The sequence below is a fragment of the Ochlerotatus camptorhynchus genome, unplaced genomic scaffold, assembly GCF_037179485.1.
Source record: "Ochlerotatus camptorhynchus isolate MF236.1 unplaced genomic scaffold, CSIRO-AGI_Acam_v1.1 ptg000330l, whole genome shotgun sequence".
NCBI lineage: Eukaryota > Metazoa > Arthropoda > Insecta > Diptera > Culicidae > Ochlerotatus > Ochlerotatus camptorhynchus.
Window position 1 is genome coordinate 8,124,456 of NW_027040818.1, and position 23,722 is coordinate 8,148,177.

At 42.2% G+C, this 23,722-nt stretch overlaps 1 protein-coding gene across 6 annotated transcripts in view; it reads right to left on the reverse strand.

The window, feature by feature from the left end:
- The window catches only part of axo (axotactin), a 213,166-nt gene that overhangs the window by 8,324 nt on the left and 181,120 nt on the right, over positions 1-23,722 (reverse strand). For all 6 annotated transcript variants that reach the window (XM_065230353.1, XM_065230351.1, XM_065230352.1 and 3 more), the window contains 9 exons: positions 16,566-17,431; positions 16,289-16,506; positions 15,823-16,222; positions 15,513-15,760; positions 14,861-15,292; positions 7,718-7,918; positions 7,031-7,645; positions 6,779-6,963; positions 6,414-6,704 (listed from right to left, as the gene is read on the reverse strand). In XM_065230353.1, coding sequence (XP_065086425.1) covers positions 6,414-6,704; positions 6,779-6,963; positions 7,031-7,645; positions 7,718-7,918; positions 14,861-15,292; positions 15,513-15,760; positions 15,823-16,222; positions 16,289-16,506; positions 16,566-17,431 — 3,456 coding nt within the window. The remainder of the gene's footprint in view (positions 1-6,413; positions 6,705-6,778; positions 6,964-7,030; positions 7,646-7,717; positions 7,919-14,860; positions 15,293-15,512; positions 15,761-15,822; positions 16,223-16,288; positions 16,507-16,565; positions 17,432-23,722) is intronic.

Sequence of the window (23,722 nt, forward strand, 5' to 3'; positions counted from 1 at the left end):
CGTACAAAAAAGGTTCCCGTTTCACCTGTGCATACAATGCATTGTTTTTCTTTGCATGCACGTAACCTATAGATCATACCGTAGTACACGGTAAGAAAAAAGTACCCAACGGAAAGTTCACTTTTACCTACTATTGACTAGTTTGTCTCCTTTTCTCCTTCTAATGTTGTCAAAAACGGAGTAGCAAAACCACCCAACAGGGGTGGTAAAGTGTGGGAGCCCAACGTTGAGTATAATCATATTTACCTACTGTTGGGTACAACTAACTTACTTTTGGTTAAAAAGCCAGTGGAAAATTCCATACGAACTGCACACAAGTCAATGAAAATTACTTTGACCCGCTTTACCTACTTTTGGGTTCCTGCACTATAGTGCCTAGATGAGTGAAAAGAACTTAATTTTGGGTACTTTTTTCTAACCGTGTAGGCTGTGTATAAAAGAAAATGATTTACTTAGTTTGACAGTTGCACCATGACGAAGTGGCAGCGTATTCGTGATTTGTCCCACGCGCAAATGTCGCAAAAAGGCATTTCAATCGCCGTGGGAGTGTCCCGGTGAACCGTCAAAAAGGTTTTAGACCAAGAAAAGAAAGGACAACTATCCGCGAAGGTGGCCACAGGTCGTCCGAGGTCAGCTCGGGTTCCGAGGGTTATCGCTGCTATCAAAAGGAAGATTCGGGTGAATCCAGTGCGTTCAATAAGGAAAATGGCAAAGGAACACGGGATCAGTGACTTTACGGCACGGAAGATCGTAAAGGAACATTACGGGGCGAAGACGAGGGCACGAAAAAAAAACTCACATGATTTCCAACCGCATCCGGAAGCTACGAGTTGAACGATGCAAGAAAATCTTGAACTTCCTTAAGCGAAAAAAATCCGGTAATCCTGTTCACCGACGAGAGCATGTTTATCGTCGATCCCGTATTAAATTCCAGAACCGACCGGTATATTAGTTCTTTTCCGGTAAAAGACGTGGCCGACGAGCACAAGAACGTGTATCTGACCAAGCATCCTGCTAGCGTTATGGTGTTTGGATTGGTGGCTACCGATGGCAAAACAATGGACCCGGTGTTCATTCCAGAAGGCGACAAGTTCAACACGGAGGTCTACATCGGGATTTTAAGTAAGTATGTTCTTCCGTGGATCCGTGAGCCAAATGTTGTATTTCAACAAGATGGGGTTCCGTGCCACACCTCGAACCGCACTCAGAAGTGGTTGCAGGAACATCTTCCGTTCTGGGCGAAGGATATTTGGCCGCCATCCAGCCCCGATCTCAATCCGCTGGATTACTCAATATGGCGCGTCATGAAGACCAAGGCCTGTTCTAAACGCCACCCGAGTACAGCAAGCCTCAGACAAACTTTGACCCGTACATGGAGAGAAATGGATCCAGACTACATTATTAGAACCTGCCGTGCATTTCGGAAGCGTGTGGAGGCCGTAATTGCAGGAAGTGGAAACTCAATCGATGATTAACATAGTTTAAGACTCTGAGAAACATCATTTTTGAGAATTTTTTTAATTTTGACATTGCTCAATGGTGCAAACATTATCACGCATACAGTACGTCGTGCCCGTAATTTTGCTGTCAAATTATGTTTGTCGTTTCGATTTGAAACTGTTTTTTACTTTATACGACTTCAGCCCCAAACGCTGTTTTGATTTTTGGACAGAACCAGGTGACATTCCTATTTTACGAGCCACCGTTCGAACAGAGAGATTCGGGGTTCCCTTCAATATCCTCTTCACCTTTCGGTCCATGACAGCATCGTACGTCCAATGTTTTTATCACTTCTCGGTTTCCTCTCGATTTGAGCACACCGTGAACAGTGGATTTAGGTAAATCCAATGTTTTTTGCAAGTTCCCGTATTGACAAGTCTGTATTTGCATTACGTCTAAACTGGGCTTAGTTTGCGCGATGGTAGACCTTACGCAGGCTTGGAGCAGGGGCTACGTTGCAGCCCAGTTCAGCCACCACCGGTTGGTGGTCGGAGCTGAGTTCGTTCAAGGCTACCGGCTTGGACAAGCCGGTATTTGTCAGAAACAGGTCTAGCGTCGATGGATTTCCCACCGGTGAGATGAATGTTGGCTCGTCCGAGAACCAAACGGAGTACAGCCCATGCTGCGAATGGTCGAACAACAGACGACCGTTCTGGTTCTGCTGATAGTTCCACAAGGCCTCATGGTGAGCATTCAGATCTCCTCCAACAACGAGTCAGGAACCGGTACGGGTGATGGTGGACAGGTCTTTCTTGAATTTAGCCGCTAGTCCACTGCTGGCGGCACACTGTTGAGGGCAGTAGACGGCGATGAACTGGACGTATCCAGTCGACGACTCCACCTCCACACCAAGGGCCTCGATGATAGAGGTGCGAATATGGGACAGACTGCGGTATTTTATCCCTTTCCTGACGATGATCGATACACAACCACGCCTCCCCTGGTGCTGGTACGATCAAGCCGAATGATGTTGAGGTCCGGCAACCAGCAACCACGATGGTATGCTTGCGGAGGAAGTCCGCAAGCTCGATGGTTTTTGCTCTTAAGGAGCAAGCGTTCCACGTGACTATGCATAGTGGTTTAGACGTCATAATGCATAGCCAGTTTCACGATAGTTTCGAACTGTTCGTTCTTGTTGGTGCACTTGCGGAAAGCGCTGGTAACATAGACGAACATGTTCCAACACTCGTCCACCGAGGAGTACATACCTTCTAGCGTTGGCGGTGTTCTCCAGGATCCAGGGGGGAAGTGGAATTTGTTCACCGAGCGTTGGTTGGGAGGAGCGGGTTGCACTCGCGGTTGCTGGTTAGTTCGAAGAGGGGGAAAATCGCCAGGCCAGAAAGTCGGGGACTTATTTTTCTTACGTCCTGGTTGGTTGGAGGTCAATGCATCCTTTCGGATACGCTTGAACTCCTCTCGTTTGGGGCACTGCCTGTCAGAGGCCTGATGAGCACTGCTACAGTTGACACACTTGATAACCTCAGGACCAGGGGTTGAAACAGTTGACGTTTTTTACTACACTCGCTTCGTTGTCGTGCGCGACAGTCTGTTTTTATTCGAACATTCATGCTCTACCGTCGTCTCTCTCACACAACACGAGCGGTAGAATAACATTCGAGTTAAAAGAAAATTATCAAAATAGCTATCATATGACATGTGCGATTTCGTTGTAATTCCTCAATTTGATGTAAATCAAACCTTTTGTGATCAGAAATAGTATTACTAGGACATCATTGCTTGTTATTTTCAGAATTCACACAAGCACACCATCAGCAGCTCTTATTATGAGAAAAACTAATATACATACATTCGTGACGGTCTTCGGCGACAGTGTCGTATGACAGAGCCTGTCATACGACATTTTAGTTTGGTAGTGTACTATGATAGCTTGTTTTGCAAGTGTCGGAGGCAAGGGCAGTCAATTATCACAGAAAATGTGTCGACTACCGTGACCGCTTTCAAGATTGCTCAGGACTGTCCTCTGGGCAGTCGAAGGAGGCATGGTCCTTGGTGCAGAAGCTGCAGCGTGGGTTGATGTTGCAGTTTCGGGTGCCGTGCCCGAAGTTGAGGTAGTGCTGACACTGCGTTACATCGCGGCGTCCACCACGGATGATGAAGTTGAAGAGGGAGCGGATTGCTTGCAACGCATTAAGCGTCACCGTCCCCTTCTTGAAGTGGTACCAGGAAAAGGCAATCCTGGTACTTCCTCTGGCTTTCGTTCCTCCTCTTGATCCGGAAGACGGCGATGGGGGCCAGCTTGTATCGTTCTTTAATTTCAGCTCAGATCACCTTCGTTTCAAAATTCGGTAAGCGTCGGATGACTACCCTAAACGGCTTGTCGCCCGGGATATCGTGTGTGAAAAATTCCGCTTTGGAATTCTTCAGAAAAGCCAAAGCTTTGGTGTCGAGGATGATCTTCGTGCCAATCCCGCACAGCTTGTACTCGGTAGTGGCGCAACGAAATCACCGACGTCACTACCGTTGATTGCTGTGGCGTCATCCTGGGGACCACTGTTCTTTGGGGTATGGACACTTCCACGGTCGGATGTGTCTCTCTTCGTCTTTTTGCCACCTTGGGCAGCGTTGGACTGGGTTGCAGGGTTCGAACCCTGGTTCGAGCCTGTCTTCTTCTTCCGCTTCGACATCACACGCGATGCACCGAAACGACCGAAAACGAGAACAAACGCGTAACACTTCTAAAATATTACTGGCACTGAGCTAGCGAGCGAATCAAACAACCGACTGTACTGCACGACGGTTTGATGCAGAATGATAGGTTGAACAGGTGTCTGCGACAGGTTGGAAGGCTGCAGTGTCCGCTCAACCAAAGCTCCTCCCTTTTTAGTTTTTCTCGTTAAACTCCTTCTCTCAAAAAGTTAGTAAATGTTAGTCTCTAACAGAAAGACGCTTAACACTTTTTTCGGCGAATTTATGATCCTGTTTCACGTCATGGTTCTTCTCTATGCCTGTTCAGATAAATTAGTACTTTTATTTATTTTCTCTACTGCGCTAAATAAAACGAGTAGAAATAAGAAGTGATGTCGGTAACGCGCTCGAATAATTGAAAATTCAATAAATATTAAATGGGATAGCTGGAAAAATCTTTATGATTAATCGTTAATTGAAGAATTGGACTTTTACGCATCCCTAGAAAATAGTGTAATTTCTTGTTTTTTGGTGGTCCTTCGAAAATGTCGTACAACAGAATTGCAACCAGCAAGTGTAACCTAAGAATTAAAAGTGGTGCGATGCTAGTTTTCATTGCTATGACGACGACTGAAATAAGGGGCTTACCCGAGTAGCACACTTCCGTTAATAAAAGTTGCAGCAACTTGTTTATGACTGAAATAAGTCGTAAAGAAGTTCCTACAACCGATATGTGACAAGCGTGCTACTAGGGTAGAAGCAGAGGGGTGAAAGTCGATTCTCTTCATCGATTTCCTCTTTTGATGACCATGGCTTCACTAACCTATTTCGCTCTTCTATCACCCAGAACAACATACGCATCAATGAATGTGTTTGCCGTCGAGTTATTAACGAAACAGAAAGTCGATGAAGAGAATCGATCAAAATCACTTGCACCCTTGCTTCCAAGTTTGGTATCTTGTAACCTGGAGAGCATTTTGTGTGGTCGTTTGGGACATGTGGTTCTGAATATAGCGATGAGTGTGCAAAATGTTACGCAATTGCATCCTCCCTATTCACCCACACCCGAAGATTGGAGGCGAATGCCACTTCAACTTGTTTCGTCTACTGACGACTCTCTGATGACAGTGTTGGGGAAGCAGCAATGCTACATCCACATGTTTCGTCTAGAAACGATTCTCTGAGGACTGTGTTGGGGAAGCAGCATACGCATGTACGTAATTTGTGGATTTGCTATGCTTGAAATTTACCACTTTTCCAATAGTTTCTTATGGAAAAACAGTTGCTAGAAATATTTCTGATCGATTGTTGATAAAATTATTGAAATTGGTCCCAGAGGAAGCTGAGTTATTAACGTTCAAAATCTTTCATAATTTCGTTACATGCTCCATTTGCGGTTTTCCCATATAGAAATCACAGAGGTTGTCCTACGTAAAAAACGTACATATTTACACTGTGTGCAGCGTCTTGTGAAATTCATAATTTATTCCGAAGGAATTTGGTGAAATCTCTAAATTCATTTAGAGATTCTTCGATTCCATTGATATCTTGTGCCTCTAAATAAATAAAATTTAAAAATTTGTGAGTAAACTGTATTATTGAGCTAATTTAATTTCTTAAGAATCTTCAAAAATTATAACGAATGAACCAGAAGGTGTTTCTTAAATTCAGGGAGGAATGGTCAGTAGTCTACTGTGTATATTTTTTCAAAGTCATGGGTAAACTTCCTATATCCATGTTTAAAATTAAAAAAAGCCAATCCTTTTTTAGGTTGTTTTCAGAAGTACTCGACACTTAGAAATAACTAATTTTACACGTGATGGAATCCATCTTTCACGTAAAGGAGTTCTAAGACTGAAAAGTTCGTTTGTACGTTCGATTAAGCTGAATTTTGCGTCTGTTATGACTCAATGTTTTGTGAAAATTAAGGCTCGTATATGTCAGTCTTAATTAACATGATTTTTTCTAAGTGTTTAGCAAAGATCTACACATTCTTAATATTCCTTTGAAAATGTCAAGCATGGTGACATTTACTGCGGTATTATTATTTTTTTTAACAAAATCGGCAAGAATTTGCAAAACTCCATTAATTTCAAGAAAACTGAAAGCAGTCTTTAAGCATAAGATTTATGAATTTCCCCCTAATTGATTGCATCTACTTGTAGTACCATGTGATCTCCAATTTTCATGGAGACACATGGTTGCCAATACTCATCAAAAATTGTAAATCCGAACTGGATACGATCGGAACGCTGAAACGCACTCACCGCCTTGTAGTTGTACCCCTTGACGTTGGGCGTGGATGATTCGTACTGCATCTTGGCGGCCTGCTCCTTGGACAGAATGATGTCCTCGTCCGTTTTCCGTTCCTGGCGCTTTTTGTACTCCCGATCTGATCGGTAGACTTCAATCAAACAGCACGTAACAATCACCACGAAGACCACGGTCAGCGTTATGAACACCACCTGCGTTGTGTCCTTCTGCTCCGTCTTTGTCTGGTGGATGGCCAAGTATGGGATCCGAGCCGGCGGATCGACGACCCAGTTTTTAACGGTTGCCTGTTGCGGTGATAAATGGAATGGATATTGGTTCGTTGCATGGCTTGACGTGATAAATTGCGAATTGCACCTACCGAGGTCATATTGACTTCCGGTGCGCTGAATGATGGCTGCTTCAGTAGCACATCGAATTGCTTGCACTGAGCCGAACGGACGCCTTGAGGATTGATGACATGGATCATTTCCACCTCGCTCTTCGTAAACAGCATGTACTCCTCCAACGGTTTCATAGTGTCGTTGTTGACATGGATGAAAATGTCTGTCGCGTAAAAACGAAACGATTTATGAATATGTTTATCAACGTAATTTAGTTAGGGGTGACTCACTCGACAAACAGCCATCGTAGCTCTTGAGGCCAGTGAACCGAGTATCGGTCGTATTGATGCCACCGACCTGCACGTGGTTCTTTCCCGGGTCCAAATTTTGCACCAACGGTTTATTCACCAGACTCAACACCATTTCTATGTTTGTTCGATCCACCAGCAGAGAGCTTTCATTTCCATTCCTAGTGTAGTAGATCGAATGTCTGGCGTCGTCCATGAAATTACGCTTGATTTTCGCCTCATACGTAGATCCTTCTCGGTCTTCCTCAATGACCAGATGATTTTCCGGAGTGATTGAAACCATCAGGTAGTAGCTTCGATCGTTCTTCGTCTGCAGCAACAGCATCACTCGATTGGTTCGTCTCATATCGTTACTGGAGAAGGCCAGCTGCAGCTGGACCTGTTCGACCCTTTCCGACAGGGCAAACTTCCTCAGCAGGATCGCCTCTCCGCTGAAACTGGCCCCCTTCTCCTCCGAACAGAACTCCCCCAGGAAGCTCGTATGTTCGCAATTGCAGGTACTCTCCTGTTTGGCGAATTTCTCCGTACAAATTCCCCCATTCTTGCACGGTTCGGCGTCGCACTTCATCTGACAATCGTCCAGCACTCCCTCGGTCACTGCAAAATGAAAAATGAAAATTAAAGCAAAATGATGGAGAAAATCTGAAATCCGACCCGTTCGAAGCGTACCGTGGGCATTGTTCTGCAGGGCCATCTCTTTGAGTGAAATCAAATTATCGCCAACCTTGAGGCCACGGATGCACCCGATGTAGCCCTGCAGCTCCTCCGTGTCCGCATTGGGTTTGAGCAGGTTCGCCGGATCGTAGCCGCCGATGTTGAACTGGAAGTACTCGGTCGGAGGGGCCGGTGGGCGGTGCGGCGAGAGGACCTCTGTGCATGGGGGCAATCGCGCGGGGTGAGAAATGGGAGAGAATTTCATTATCCACCTGGTAGAAGCTGATTTATTGAATAGTGCGGCGGGTGTAGGACAGAGACGGTAGCGCCGGTTGGAGATTTTTGCTTTAAAATTTTAATTTTAAAATTAAATTTAATTCGATTTTTAATTCTTCCATTGCTATACAGAAAGAGAGAGGCACATTCTATTTGAGGGGGTTTGAAGAAAAAAGGTGTAAGTGACTGTGATCGATTCTCTTTATCGACTTTCTCTTTTGATAGCCACAGCTTTATGAACAGATTTTGCGCTATTTCTGCGACATAGTTTGATAAAGGAGGTTCTCATCTAGCTTCCAGAATGGCGCACGAATCAAGGAATGTGTTTGCAGCTTAATTATTAACGAAAGAGAAAGTCGATGAAGAGAATCGATCAAAGTCACTTACACGTATTTCGTCTACAATGAACAGACTTCTTAAGTGTCTTGTACTAATACTCGACTATTAGTTCAAGACACTGAAGAAGTCTGAATATTGTAGATGAAATCCGCGGCAAATAAGGTAGTGGAATTAATTGGAAACTATTAATCCTTTTGTCTTTCTTTACATTGATGTATTTGTGGATTTCGAAAATTTTATGAACTCTGATCAACTCTGATTTTGAACAATTGAGTAGTTCCAGGCCAAATAGTAACTTTGCGTAATTGTAGGTTTGGATCTTGATTTTTTTTCTCTCAAAATCAGGGCTGGTAGCGATCGCTGCTGTCAGAAAAAGTGATTTTAGTGACCATGTTGAATAAATAAGTGACCAAATAGTGACTTATAGTTGTAAACATAGTGACTAAAAAGTGACCTAAGAGAAGGCGCATCAAATAAATGTTTGATGTTTTAGACTTATTCAATTCTTATCTCATAAGCACTTATGTACGATATGAACCTTTAAAGCGAAGGATTAAATAGAAAATTCATAACCAAATCCACGGTATTAATCACGGTGTCTACTAACTTCAGAAATCTGGAAAACCGGGAACCTTCAGGAATTTTTTTGTTCCCTTAAAATACCTGGAAGTCTTAAAGAATTAAAAAATTCTTACTAAGGATAATTTAAAGAAAATAATGAATTTTAAAATAAAACCATTAAATTTTTCGTGTTATTTTCATTCACACTTTAAACTTTAAAGATTCACAGTGGATTAATCTTGGGTAAGAAATAGGGGAAATGACGGCTTCAGCATGACAGACTATTTTCGGCAACCCAAATTGAAACATTATTTTCACTGGATTTTCTTGTGAAAACACTTCGCTGAATGCATACAAACGATTATTTATGCTTTCAGCATCAATTTGACTATATTTTTACCACTGAGAAAAAGCAATCTAGCAAGGTTTTCTTGAAATGCAACACACGCACTACAAATTGTAGCTGATTTCGAGTTGCCGATAATAGAACAGCAGATTTGCATGCAGTCCAAATGGAACGGTTGCCGAAGAAAAACTGGTTGCCGACAATACTCGCTCTCACTAGAGAAGATTGGAGCTTTGTAAAAGCGTTTCAAAACAGTTTTTGACAATTCTTTCGACTGAAATTGTTAGAGCAGCTGGCAGCAAAAGATTGTAAACAAACCAATACTGCATATGTGTGCGTTCCTTAGAGAAAAAGGCTATAGAAAGAACGTCGCTGCTTAGGTTGCCGAGAATACGTAAATTCCCCTATTTTTATTTGTTTCTGTGAAGTTTCCGAAGTTTATCTAAATTTATGGAATTTTTGTGCTCCCGTAATTTAAAACTTCTACAATTTAAAACTTCTTCAATAGTCTAGACTTTCCTGGTGCCTAAACGATTTCTGAATTTCTTTGAAGTTCTCTAGACTGCCCTGAATTTATCAGTATTTTTAAGAACCCGCAACTTTACTGAAATTATTTAATTTGCCTTGAAATTTCGAAAATGTTCCATAAGTATTATAACCATTATTAACACTCGTTTTTCCTTGAACTTATCCATGCTTACCTGAAGTTCTCTAAATTTGTTTAATAATCCAGTAAAATTGCTGATATACATATTTATAATTCCCTGACGTTTTTGACGTTTAAGGATCAATAATAGAATTCGTGGAATAGAAAAAGGAAGAGAAAAGTAAGAGAGTAGGCTGTGCGTGTGTTCGAACCTGACGTTTGTTTTTTTTTCCGTGGAGTTTTCTGTATCTATAACAGATATGGGAATTGTCGCGTTTGTCATTGACGCACGACAAGATACATTAAAAAAGGTCATCCTGGAAAATTCTCGTCAAACAACAATTTCTTGTCGCACGACAAGATCACCACGACAAAATCAAGAATCCATCCAGTCGCGACTATCTATTCTAGTCATATGTCACTCATTCTGTTCTCTGAGACAAAGTCTATATAGTTTGTTTAAAAAGGAGGATCACGACAAGAAACCATCCATTCTAAAACGGAGGTTAGATTTAAAACAAGGCCGGAAATAATGTTAATTTCTTTCAATATTGGTATTTCCTATTTCAGAAAGAAGTGGGAAATACTGCCAAATACCCTTCAATATGTATATTTTCGGAATCGGGATGACGTCTCGAGACCAAATATCGATATCCAGTGCCATCTTGGAATCCAAGATGGCGGCTTCCAATATCAGAAAAAAATGGAAAATACTGCCAAATACACTTGAATATGTATATTTTCGGAATCGGGATGACGTCTAGAGACCAAAAATCGATATCCAGCGCCATCTTGAAATCCACTATGGAGGCTTCCAATATCAGAAAAAGTGGGAAATACTGCCAAATACCCTTCAATATGTATATTTTTGGAATCGGGATGACGTCTCGAGACCGAAAATCGATATCCAGCGCCATCTTGAAATCCAAGATGGCGGCTTCCGATTTTAGAAAAAGTAGGAAATACTGCCAAATACCCTTCAATATGTATATTTTCGGAATCGGGATGACGTCTCGAGACCAACAATCGATATCCAGCGCCATCTTGAAATCCAAGATGGCGGCTTCCAATATCAAAAAAAGTGGTAAATACTGCCAAATACACTTCAATATGTATATTTTCGGAATCGGGATGACGTCTAGAGACCAACAATCGATATCCAGCGCCATCTCGAAATCCAATATGGCAGCTTCCAATTTCAGAAAAAGTGGGAAATACTGTCAAATACACTTCAATATGTATATTTTCGGGATCGGGATGACGTCTAGAGACCAACAATCGATATCCAGCGCCATCTCGAAATCCAATATGGCGGCTTCCAATTTCAGAAAAAGTGGGAAATACTGCCAAATACACTTGAATATGTATATTTTCGGAATCGGGATGACGTCTAGAGACCAAAAATCGATATCCAGCGCCATCTTGAAATCCAATATGGCGGCTTCCAATATCAGAAAAAGTGGGAAATACTGCCAAATACCCTTCAATATGTATATTTTTGGAATCGGGATGACGTCTCGAGAGCGAAAATCGATATCCAGCGCCATCTTGAGATCCAAGATGGCGGCTTCCGATTTCAGAAAAAATAGGAAATACTGCCAAATACCCTTCACTATGTATATTTTCGGAATCGGGATGACGTCTCGAGACCAAATATCGATATCCAGCGCCATGTTGAAATCCAAGATGGCGGCTTCCAATATCAGAAAAAGTGGTAAATACTGCCAAATACACTTCAATATGTATATTTTCGGCATCGGGATGACGTCTAGAGACCAACAATCGATATCCAGCGCCATCTTGAAATCCAAGATGGCGGCTTCCAATATCAAAAAAAGTGGTGAATACTGCCAAATACACTTCAATATGTATATTTTCGGAATCGGGATGACGTCTAGAGACCAACAATCGATATCCAGCGCTATCTTGAAATCCAATTTGGTGGCTTCCAATTTTAGAAAAAGGTGGGAAATACTGCCAATCAATATGTATGTTTTTGGAATCGGGATGACGTCTCGAGACCAAAAATCGATATCCAGCGCCATCTTGAAGTCCAAGATGGCGGCTTCCGATTTCAGAAAAAGTGGGAAATACTACCAAATACACTTGAATATGTATATTTTTGGAATCGAGATGACGTCAAGATTCTATAATCGGTTGCTGATCTGGCCATAACCATGCCCAGGAGACAATTTCTAATTCCTCAGTGAGTTCACTCAGACAGAGGAAGCCCTGCGAGAGCTGCATCTCATTCTGTTTAGCTCTACGTCCCTGTTATTTCCCGCTGAGAAACTGTTCCGAAGACAAGTAGAACCTCCATGAGGCGTTCGATCATTCATCCCATCATTTGTTCCATCATTCGTTGAGTCGTAGCGTTGAACCTGACTATTGGCCACGAAAAGGCTTGCCAATGCACATCAAAAATCGACTACATACATCCGAAAATTTGTTTATCTCAAATCGAAGGAAGAAATTCCGCGCAGCTACCATAAACCGGACTAGTTCATGTTGATCTTCGTCAAGCTTCGTCTACAATTTGGACTTCTACATCAACACATGTCAAGCAGCCTTCATGTTCAATTGGCTACACTTGGTGAGTTCGTTCCATTTTGTAAATTTTTATGTTTTCAAACCAGTAACGTTGGGAGTTCACCTTTTTGTGGTGCGTTACTGGTATAAGATCTACCACCGAACCCTAGTCGTGACAACTTAAAACTAGGGAATCAGGATTTTCCAGAAATCAAAGGATCACATGTTAGTCCTTGTTACTTTTAATGATATGATAATAGTGACAAGACTCGGGTAGTGACCATACTGCATTTTTAAATGGTATATTTCAAATCAAAAATATTGTTTATGTTCATAGATTTCACATAATCCTTTTCCCTTTGTCCTTCTCCTTTTCCTTTCCCTCTTCTCTTTTCAGAAAGCGAGTAATGGCGCTATTGCCATAAGTCATAAAAGGCTAGGACAAGAGTTAGTGCTCATGTCCCAACCGTCAGAAGAAAATGGAGCATCACTTAACCTTTCTAGATTTGATGCTTCCAACGACCAACCAATCATATAATTTCCAAAATCGGAACGTACAGTACGAGATGTCCACGTTTCATCCATTTATTGGATTCTGAAGCATCGTGCTTAAATCTTCGATTTAAACAGGCCCGATGTTTTCTGAATCATCTTGCCCCTTAAACGCTGCACAGTAGGCCTGGCCGTTTTGATATGTGTGACGCATCTTCGATGTGAAACATATATCAAATATACAAGAAAATAGGTTTATATATCATTTTCCAGGATGCTTTCAAGAACTGGCTGTGTTGGTGTCAAGGTTGCAAAGACTCATTTCAGCTAAAACAATGTTTTTCTAAATTATGAAATAATTAGATGCCATGATCAAATTTTGAATTGGTAGGATACAAGAAGAGGTTGCAAAGAATGTGTTTGACATATTAAACCTGTTTATTTCACTTCATGAGAGTCACAATCAGCGATTTTTCACAAACTCACTCACTCACTCACTCACTCACTCACTCAGCGATCAGCAAATCGCTGATTGTGACTCATAGAAAGCAAAATTTACAGGTTTTATGTTTCCAACGCATACGTTGTAACCTCTTCTTGTAAGTTACAAGTAAAACAAGCCATCATACCATCTTTTGGTTTTATTATTCCGAAAAACATTATTTTAGCTGAAATGAGTCTTTGCAACCTTGGTTGGTGTTAGATTAGATTAGATTAGAATAATAGAATTCGTGGAATACCCTATAATTCCACAGAACTCCTTTTAAGTCGCTGCAAATTTGTTTAAGTTAATGGGATTATTCTGAAGCTATCTGATTGTTCGGAACTTCACTGAATATCATTAAACTATCTACAAATATCTACATTTATTAGAAGTTGTCTGAATTTCTTGAATATATCGCTGCTTGCTAAAAGTTCTCGCATTTTTTTAAATAATGGAACTTCTTTGATGTTCTCTAATCAACTTAGCTAAATTTTCACATTTTTTTAAGTTCTTGAAATCTCCATGATATAACACCCTTAAAATACTCTCACGTTTTCCGGATGTTCATAAAATTTCCAGGAATTCTCTCAGAGATTTGCTGAAGTTTTCAGAAATTCACTGAGTTTCTCGAAACTTCTTTAAGGTTTCTAATATTACCTTGAAATTATTTGAACTGCCCTTTGATTCTCTGACCTGTCTTGATGTTCTCGAAGCTTCCATAAAGCTTTTAGCTCTATTGAAGATCTCGGTTCTGCTCGGAAATAAATAGAATTCCCGTAAACACCTTTAAATTTCTCTAAAATTCTCTGGACTCCTGTGAAGTTTCTGAAATATTTGTGAAGTTTTCATAAACTCTCTGAAGGTCTCTGTACTTCCCTGAAATTCGCGGAACATATTAAGGGTTCTCGATTTGTTTTTCAGCACATCATGAAACTATCTTCAATTTATCTGAATTTACGATTATAGATTTTTAATCTATCTAGCTTTTCTGAGGTGAAAAAATGCACAATACCCCTAATGTTTTCTAAATTTCTTAAGTTCGCTTGACACCTGTGAAGTACTCTGAAATTCTAGGAACTGCATAAAAGTTTCTGAAAAGTCTCGGATGCTAAAAGAACCACTTTGAGGTTCTTACAGCTTCCGTACTGAGTACCAATGTTACCGACCCCAGGGAGGCAGCTCCCACACCTGGACCCTACCTATCGACCCATCAAACTCATGAACCGGGGACCAACGGCTTTCCTTCCCTTCCGAACGAAGGCGTGATCAGAAATTTTATGCCTAAGATAATCCCGGTGGCGCCGACTGGAATTGAACCCAGACCCTTTTATGGAGAGAGGCAATCACGCTTACCACGACACCACCGGCGCCGCAGCTGACAATTTTATAAATGCCTATCAATAAAGTCAATTCTATAGCTTGATAAATTCCTTCAAAAAACATCTCCCCCCGGACCCGCCGTGCCGCAGCTTGTATCCGTCTTACCCAGCTCCGGATTAGACCACGGTTTGTTCCAGTACTCCTCCAGCAGCAGGTGGCCCCGTTCGATGGTGACGTTCTTGTCGTTGACGAACAGCGTCGTATTGGTCTCGGTTCGGATGATGGCCACCTGGATGCTCTGGGCATTGTTCAGACCGTCGTGCTCCACCGTCAGATTCACGATGTCGTTGCCATAGTTGTACAGATACACCACCTGGCTGGCGTTCGTCAGGTACAGTTGGACGAAATTGTTGAAGTGATCGTTCGCATACAGCACGAATGAATGCCTATCGTAGGTGCGGAGATTTATTAGCAGCGAAGAATTTAATATGCTGCGAAGCTTCTCCCTCTCCTCCCGCTGACTCTCGGTGTCACTAATGTAGTTCCGCTTCAGGTAGGACTCGCGACTGATGAACGTCAGTCCATCTTCGTTGATGTCTGTTTGCGCAATGAGATGGGAAAGGGAAAGAGTTAAGGGAAGAAGACAAATGGCAACCATTATGAAATGGATTTCAATTGATTGCTTTCCTCCTTGGGCGGCAGAAGCAACGGCAAACAGGAGCAACTGCGAGATTTAATAACGCGAAACGAGGGCCGTTTTGTTGTGATTATCGTGTAATGAATGATGATGGGGAAATTGGAAAACATGTCGACTTACTCGTTTCACAGTGCTGCCCAAGGTGAGCCCATCGATTTTCGCAGACGCACTCAAACGAGCTCCACAGCTCGCGACAGTGAGCTCCACTTTTGCAGGGATTCGGCACGCAGGAGGGTTTGCAGTCCTTGATGATCTCCGAAAGATGAACCGACATGAAGCTGTAGATGTCCAGGATCTCTCCATTAACGACGAGACCTCGGAAGCATCCGATGAGACCTTGCTTGACCGTGTACTTTTTGGAGATTTCCCTGTGAAGAGTTGGAACGTAGTACAGTACTAAACGATCGTCAATGTCCTAAAACTATCTTACGTTGGAGCTCCTCCGATGAACATGCTTCCCTCGAAGGGACCAAACTCTTCCTCCGGTTGCAAATCCACCATGCTGATGTCGGTGTTGATCATGAACCGGACGTGATGCTCATTGTAATCGATCCAGATCTTGTGCCACTCGCCTCCGTTCAGCTTCCGGTCGGTGTCGATGGTTAACATTTTCGGAGTGCCCGTGTTCAGGGTGAAGTTGAACGTTAGCTGATAGTCTCCGGTGAGGGCCACCATGAAGGACGGAAAGTTGGACCGGATCGGAGGCTGGAACAGGAGGATGGCCTTCTCGCCGGTGGTTCGGAACGAGAAAGCGATGTCACCCTTCCGCCAACCGGGCACCTCGATGTAGGACTGCGAGGTTGTGAACGTGACGACGTACTTTTGGGTATCTTGGGAATAGTGAAGCCGATTCGTTAGATTTTAGATAAATCTTATTATAAATTGAATAAACTCACTCGTTTCAACGCACTCCAGCGGACCGAGCGTGATGCGACCCTGGGACTCATCGTCCAGAATTTCCTTCTGCTGCAGGAAGTACATCTGGGTGATGCCAAGGCTGGTCGGCTCATTGAAATACCCCTCGTCCGTCTCCCATTTGTTCTGATTGGCATCACAGCTGCATGTCAGGCTGGGTTTCAAGCAATTCTGACCCACCGAACAAGGGCAAGTCCCTCTGAAGAAAAAAATCGACTAATTAAATGAAATTTGCATTTCCCCCATTCCTGCACTCACCGTTTGACTTCTCCCAGCGAATCGACAGTGTTGTTGTTGTAGGATGATTTGAACCAGGTGGCTGAGTGCAGGTCCAGTGGTGCTTTGATGCAATCGTACTTTATGTACTGGGTGCAGTAGAGCGAATGTGAAATCAGCTCCTGCAACATCTCGGCACTGAATTCCCGGTATTGAATGTGGAAACTGAAATCAACATCCTTGAATGACCGTACGTCCACCTGTGATGGTAAATTGTGCTCGACAATCGTCTTCGTCGCATTGGTCAAGCTTTGGAAGTCGCACTTGACCCTGGCCGGTGGAAACACCCCATTGCCATCGATGTCAATCGAGTAGACGTCCGACTTGGAGAAGCCCAGCAGGGCCAGCTCCTCGCACGTCTTCCGGAACCGGGTAAAGTGGCAGTTCTTCCCAACGTATCCGGTATCCTTGCAGTCGCAAATGATACCATCGTCTTTAACCGAGCACTTTCCGCCGTGCTCGCACGTGTTCGGCTTATTGCAGGGATCAACGTACTTGCAGTTGTCCAGCGAAACGTCGCCCACCACCCGTTCGCTCTTGACCAGGAACCGCGGCTCGATTTCCACTCCATTAATTTTCAGATCCCGCAAGCAGCCGACCAGACCGGATGCGGCCGCCTTCAGGCTGCTTCCGATGATGAGCTTATCGCCGACGTTGAACGATAGGCCGTGCATTTGGGTGACGGTGTGCCTGAAGTCGACCACAAATTTAATCTCCCTCCGCTCGTAGGTCAGATGGATTGCGTGCCACGACGTCGGATTGTCGATTCGGACGTGGGTGGCGTGGGTGATGTTGCTGGTTACGTCCGGACACAGTTCAAAGCTGAGCCGATCCGTGGCGAGCCGGATCTGGAAGGAGATGGCGAGAGGGGGAGAGAGATAGAGAGAGGGAAGAATGATTGGATGGTTTAATTGCGGTGGTGCCTAGTCGGCATTTGTTCATCTTTTAGGTAGTTGTTAAAGAGAAGGGATATTAATTTCGATGCGGAGGGTGAAAGCACCGTTTTGGTGCGATTGATTATCGTCCTGGGCCGGGAAGGTTAGGAATCAATGAGCCGGTAGGAATTCGCTACCTTTTATGTATTATATATTGCTATTAGCTATTTCTTTTAAATATAATTATTAAGAAAACCTCGGGATCAGTGTTGTAAGCAGTCACCACAGTTTCAACCTCTGCTCGGGATCAACACAAAGGGAGGGGCACTTCTCGTAAATCTCAATCCTAAGATGCTCAATTAATCTCACTTATGCGAATGACAAACCTTCATCCATCTAATCGCATCACTCCATCTTCAGGCATGAAATTATAAGAAATCTTCATCAATTTTCTTTCCATCGGTTACGAGATAAACTAGCCAATGAGCTTAAAATCTCGCTTATAAAATTAAAAGGTTGTGTCCTAGACACGACCGCAGCATGACGTAGAACTACCCAAAATTGATGTAGGGTTACGGTATGTAATGTGGGTCTAGTCCTTTCATTCGGCCTATCACGCAAATAAATAATTAATTAAGGAATATTACACAAAAAATAAGGAAAATATTGATCACTGATGGTTGATAAATGTGTACCACACACAAATCAATTTATATCACAACATTTCAATACATTTTCAGCTCTCGTAAGTAATAAAACTGGTTGAGAATATCACAATGTTCGGAGTTTTTAGCCGCCATGACTTATAAGGTTAAGATGGGAAGGTTGACTGACGATCATCAAATGGCCTGATTATGGCATTTATTGATTGGAATTACCTGATAATACACACTAGACGTAAAACTTACAGTTGCTGTTTGAATATTTTATGTTTATTTTAATTGTTTAACAACGTTTTCACAAGTAAAACATGGACCCAACTTTAGGGACACATTTCTTTTCTATGTTCCTAACTATGGCCCATGAAATTCATTTGACAGCATATAGCAATAAGAGTAACGTCAACAATGTTGTTTTGCATTTGGATGATAAGGAACGAACAGGAAGGGAGATTTTTTCTGCCAAACCTGTATAATGAACATCACAATGTTCTGATTTAGATATTCTGCGGTCAAAAGACGATAAGCGAAATTTTTAATTTTTAATTTTTAAATTGAGTGATTTAATGTAGTTTTCGTAAAATTTTCTCTAAGAAATGTTTTGAGGAATGAAGAGCATTAAGTTAACAGTGATAGTGATAAAAAAAAATACATCAGAAAACGTTACCAAGAGCGTTTTTTTGAGGATCAAACAAGATAGGACGAAGTTGCATCCATAAATAGACCCAATTTGGGGACAATAGACCCATATTACATACATTTCCCTCGTGAGTTATTGTCTTAAAAAAAGTAAGTTTTTCAACTTTTCGTGGTTTCTGATAGCAAACGACATGATAAGCATATCTAAGCATACCATTTAGCAGTAGAATATCGTTTGCAGGTAAATTCATTGATGAGTTATGATTAAAAACGTAATCGATGGCTGCATATTAGACCGAGGTTAGGGACGTATACCCTATGTCATGCATTTTTGATTATTATACTTTTTCTTAAATTTTTCAAGTATTTCAATGTTTCGGTTATGGTTCAAAACTCGCGACAATTCATGTTAGAATAATCAGACCACGGTTCATCTTACGCATTAGATAATGTATTTAAATTTAATGTAATGGTTAAGAATTGACACTTTTTCCCCTACATAACTACCTTGGGTTGATCAATGTTGAGCTATTTTGCTGTGATCAATGTACACTAAATTTGACATCGAAATCGACTACAATAGTAACTGACACTATTTTGTTACACATTTTTTTGTTGATTTGCACGTCAGTATAGTACACAACAACGCCATGCATGTTGTGGGATAAAACAATTGCCAAAAAATACATAAATTTTTTTCAGTAGCTCCATCATTATTTTTAAATTAGGTTTCTGAAGCAGAGAAGAAAGTGAAGATTGCATTTTATGATAACGCAACAGGCAGTTGTTTTACCTGTCAGAAGACGGTACTTTAAATATTGAACAAAATGTTGGTTCACATGTCAACGAAGTAGGGGAGGAAGGGGTATAAGGATTATACGGAGGATAAGAGGTGCTTATCTTTGTTCTCCAATTAGGAGGACAACCCTAACATAAAATTACCATGCATCATTATTATGTACTTTACAGCGTGTTCGTAGAATGATTGCAATAGAATACTGTGATTTTTCTCAAATTAAACGTTTGGTTTCCAATAAGTAGGTGCTTAATACAACATTAATTGAAAATTAGGGGATTCAGCTATTGAATTTCAAAGTCAGAACAAAAGCTCGTATACAGGTTCTTAACCTGTTTAATGTTTTGATAGTAAACATCATAGTTTAGGTACACCGGTGCTAGTTGAAATAGTACGTATATCTCTTAGTGGAAGTGAATATTCACTGTAATTATTTTTGAGAGGCATTGTGTACTACCGCAAACTATATTAGAAATAACCTTAGTGATTATTCACTTCCGCTAAGAGCTACATCTACCATTTCAACTTCCACACGCGTTTCTACTTGCCCCGGTGTAGGGTAATGGATTTTGGTTGGACCTATTTAAGTCATTTTTGCACTGCGTCTATATGTATGCCGTGTTTTTCTTTGATGAAAATAGCATATGGACATGAAAAAATTAACAATGTTCTCAAAATAGGATTTTATTGAAACACGGGCTCGTAATCACACAAGCATTCCTGAGTAATTGGTTCTTTAAAGGGCAAACACGAAATTATTGCGACACATTCAACAGGGCATAACTTTTTTACCATTGGGTAAAAATCAACCAAATTTTGCACACTTTCTCATTGATATGTATTGTGTACATGCTGTCAAACTCGAAGTCGTGTTTTTCGATTCAACGAAAATGGAGGTGAACCAACGCGAGTTGAGAGAACAAATTCTTTCCAAACACCTGGAATTTCCTGACCTGTCGCACCGGCAGTTGGGAAAAATGTTGAACATTCACCATTCAACCGTCTCCAGAGTGTTGAAGCGGTTCCAGGAGCGGTTGACGATGGACCACGGCAAAGGAGCTGGAAGAAAACCGGGACCGGAGAACAAAAAGACGGAGGGAAAGGTGAAGCGGATGATTAAAGCAAATCCCAACGTCTCAAGCCGTGATTTGGCTAAAAAGATCGGCATGTCGCAGAGCTACGTCCAGAATGCAAAGAAGAGAGCTGGACTACATACATACAAGGTACAGAACTTCCCAAACCGCGATGAGCGGCAACAATCGACGGCTAAAACTCGAGCACGGAAGCTCTACGAGAAGATGCTGACAAAATATGGCTGCTGTGTGATGGACGACGAAACGTATATAAAAGCCGATTTTAAGCAAATTCCGGGGTTGGAGTTTTTCACCGGCAAGAGCAAGTTCGATGTGGACGACAAATTTAAGAAGAAGAAAATGTCGAAGTTCGCCTCCAAATATCTCATTTGGCAGGCCATCTGCTCTTGCGGACTGAGGAGTGAGCCTTTCGTGACAAAGGGCACAGTAAATGGCGAGATCTACAAATCTGAGTGCCTCAAGAAGCGCCTTTTGCCATTCTTGCAGCAGCACGACGAAGCTCCGCTATTTTGGCGAGATTTGGCATCATGCCACTATTCTAAAAGTTTCCTGGAGTGGTATGAGGCCAATTCTGTCCATTTTGTTCCAAAGGACATGAATCCGCCAAACTGTCCGGAGCTGCGCCCGGTGGAGCAGTACTGGGCAATAATGAACCGGGAACTTCGGAAGAGCAAGAAGACAGTCAAAGACGAGAAGGACATGTTAAGAAAACGGAAAAAAAAACTGAGAAACTGGTACCGGATGACACTGTAAAGACTTTGATGCAGGGCATCAAGCGAAAATGCGTTCAATTTTACACTCAAGGCTCCATCGATTAACTTTTCTTTTGATTTTTGAAGTAAATATATGTATAAAACTACCCTAAAATTTTGGTTTGATTCTAAACATTATAAGAAAATTGGCATGACATTTTCGGTGTCGCAATAATTTCGTGTTCGCCCTTTAATGTTAAAATTTTTTGTCGATTTTTATACATCATCTGAAAGTGCTTCGTTTTTTGAGCACAATGATATTTTTTTCGAAACCGTAGACTTTCATCTCGATTTTAAATCAAAGTTTAAAGCAAATTAATTTCAATTAACTATTTGACACTAAACTAACAAATTGACAGCTCGCTCCCATACAAAGTCCCACTGAGGGGCGCTAAGATGGTAATATTTGCTACTGTAATCGCACTTATTTAAAATAGTTCCAGTGCTCCAATTTTGATCAAATTTCGGATTTCCGTTCTATGTTTAATGCAGATTACGAATATGCCTTAACCTCAATACCCTTAAAGAACCCACTTGGAAACAGTAGATAGAGCTTCTTTCTCTATGATGCACGGTATATGCATTTGGGTTAACATCCGACGCCTCTCCTTCTTTACATATTCTGCACAAAAAATACTTTCTAAGCCCCGCCTCTGACAGGATCTCCCACCGTTTTTTTATGAATGGGGCGGGGCAGAAAGTATCTTATGTGCAGAATATATAAAAAAAAGGATGGACTTCGGATGTTTATCTAATTGCATATATAGAGGTACCCGATATGTTTTACAGTCAGTCAGTTCCCGGGCCAGGGAACAACACGTGCCAGTATCCAGACAGGTGAGTAACACTCTGAACCTTGACAGCCCTACCAAAGATCTCATTAGACTCCGTAACACCATTCGTAGGCAGTACCAGCGTACTGGCCTGCCTAACTTGAAGACCAATTGTAATCGATTATCAAAGATCATTCAGGCCAGGATGGTGGATCTCAGAAATAACGATTTTTCTAGTAAGATCCGCTCTCTCTCAGATTGTGCTAAGCCCTTCTGGAAACTTACAAAAATTCTTAAAAACAAGCCTAGGCCCATTCCCCCACTGATCCCACTGGATCGTCCCGGCGACCCAGTGGTTCATCTGATAACTCATGAAGAGAAGGCAAATTATCGTCAGCCCTCATGAATCTGAGGTTGCTGAAAATGCAACCAATGTTCTTCAGATTCCTAATATTTTTCCAGAGGAATCCGAGATTACGGCTGACGAACTGTTGGCCTATATAAAATCGTCTAAAAACATGAAGGCCCCAGGTTTCGACTTCATCCTGAATCTGGAACTAAAAAACTTGAGTTCCAGATTCTACAACCATCTGGCACTGTTTTTTAATCAGTGTCTCAGACTTGGCTACCTCCCTTCGTGTTGGAAGTCAGCTAAACTCATACCCATCCGGAAACCTGGGAAGGATCCGTCCTCTCCTTCAAGTTATCGACGCCTTCTCTCAGGGTTATCAAAACTGTTCGAAAGAGCAGTCTAACACCGGCTCCTAACATCTGCCGAAGAATACAACTTACTCGAGGAACAGTTTGGTTTTCGGAAAGGTCCACCAGCTGACTCGAGTAACAAACATTCTCAGACGGAACAAGTCTGTTTCAAAAACATCTGCCATGGCGTTGTTGGACGTTGAAAAAGCGTTCGACAATGTCTGGCATGATGGCCTGGTGTTCAAATTGCAGCAGTACGGTCTTCCAATCTTCCTAGTGAAGATCATAAACAATTATCTCTCTGAATGGCATCTCAACGGATGCTTTCAACATCGGTGCCGGGGTTCCACAAGGAAGCATCCTTGGCCCCATCCTATTCAACCTGTTCACCTCCGATATGCCGGCTCTCCCTGATGGTGGATCATTGTCTCTGTTCGCAGATGACACATCCATCGTCTACAAGGGTAGGGTCATCGAAGCTATGACTGTCTGCCTGAACGGCACAGTGGTGGAATGGTCCAAAGAGGTCGTGTACCTCGGGCTAACACTAGACAGCAATTTTTGGGTGTTTGTTTTGCATAAATAACTTTTCCGTGTTTCGTATTAGGGGCTGTTCATTAACTACGTAGACTATTTTTTTGGAATTCTTGCACCCTTCCCCCCCCCCCCTCCTTAGTTGAACGAGACCCAAGTCACTTTTAACCACTGACTTGTTCCTGCTTACTGCATGACCAAGCGCCACCCCGTCCGAAGCGGTAATGACCAGAAGCGCGACAGCAGCGCTGTTTTATATCTTTTCAGAACGATGTGCAACCAAGTGGTACTCGATTATGATGACTGGGTTTGGGA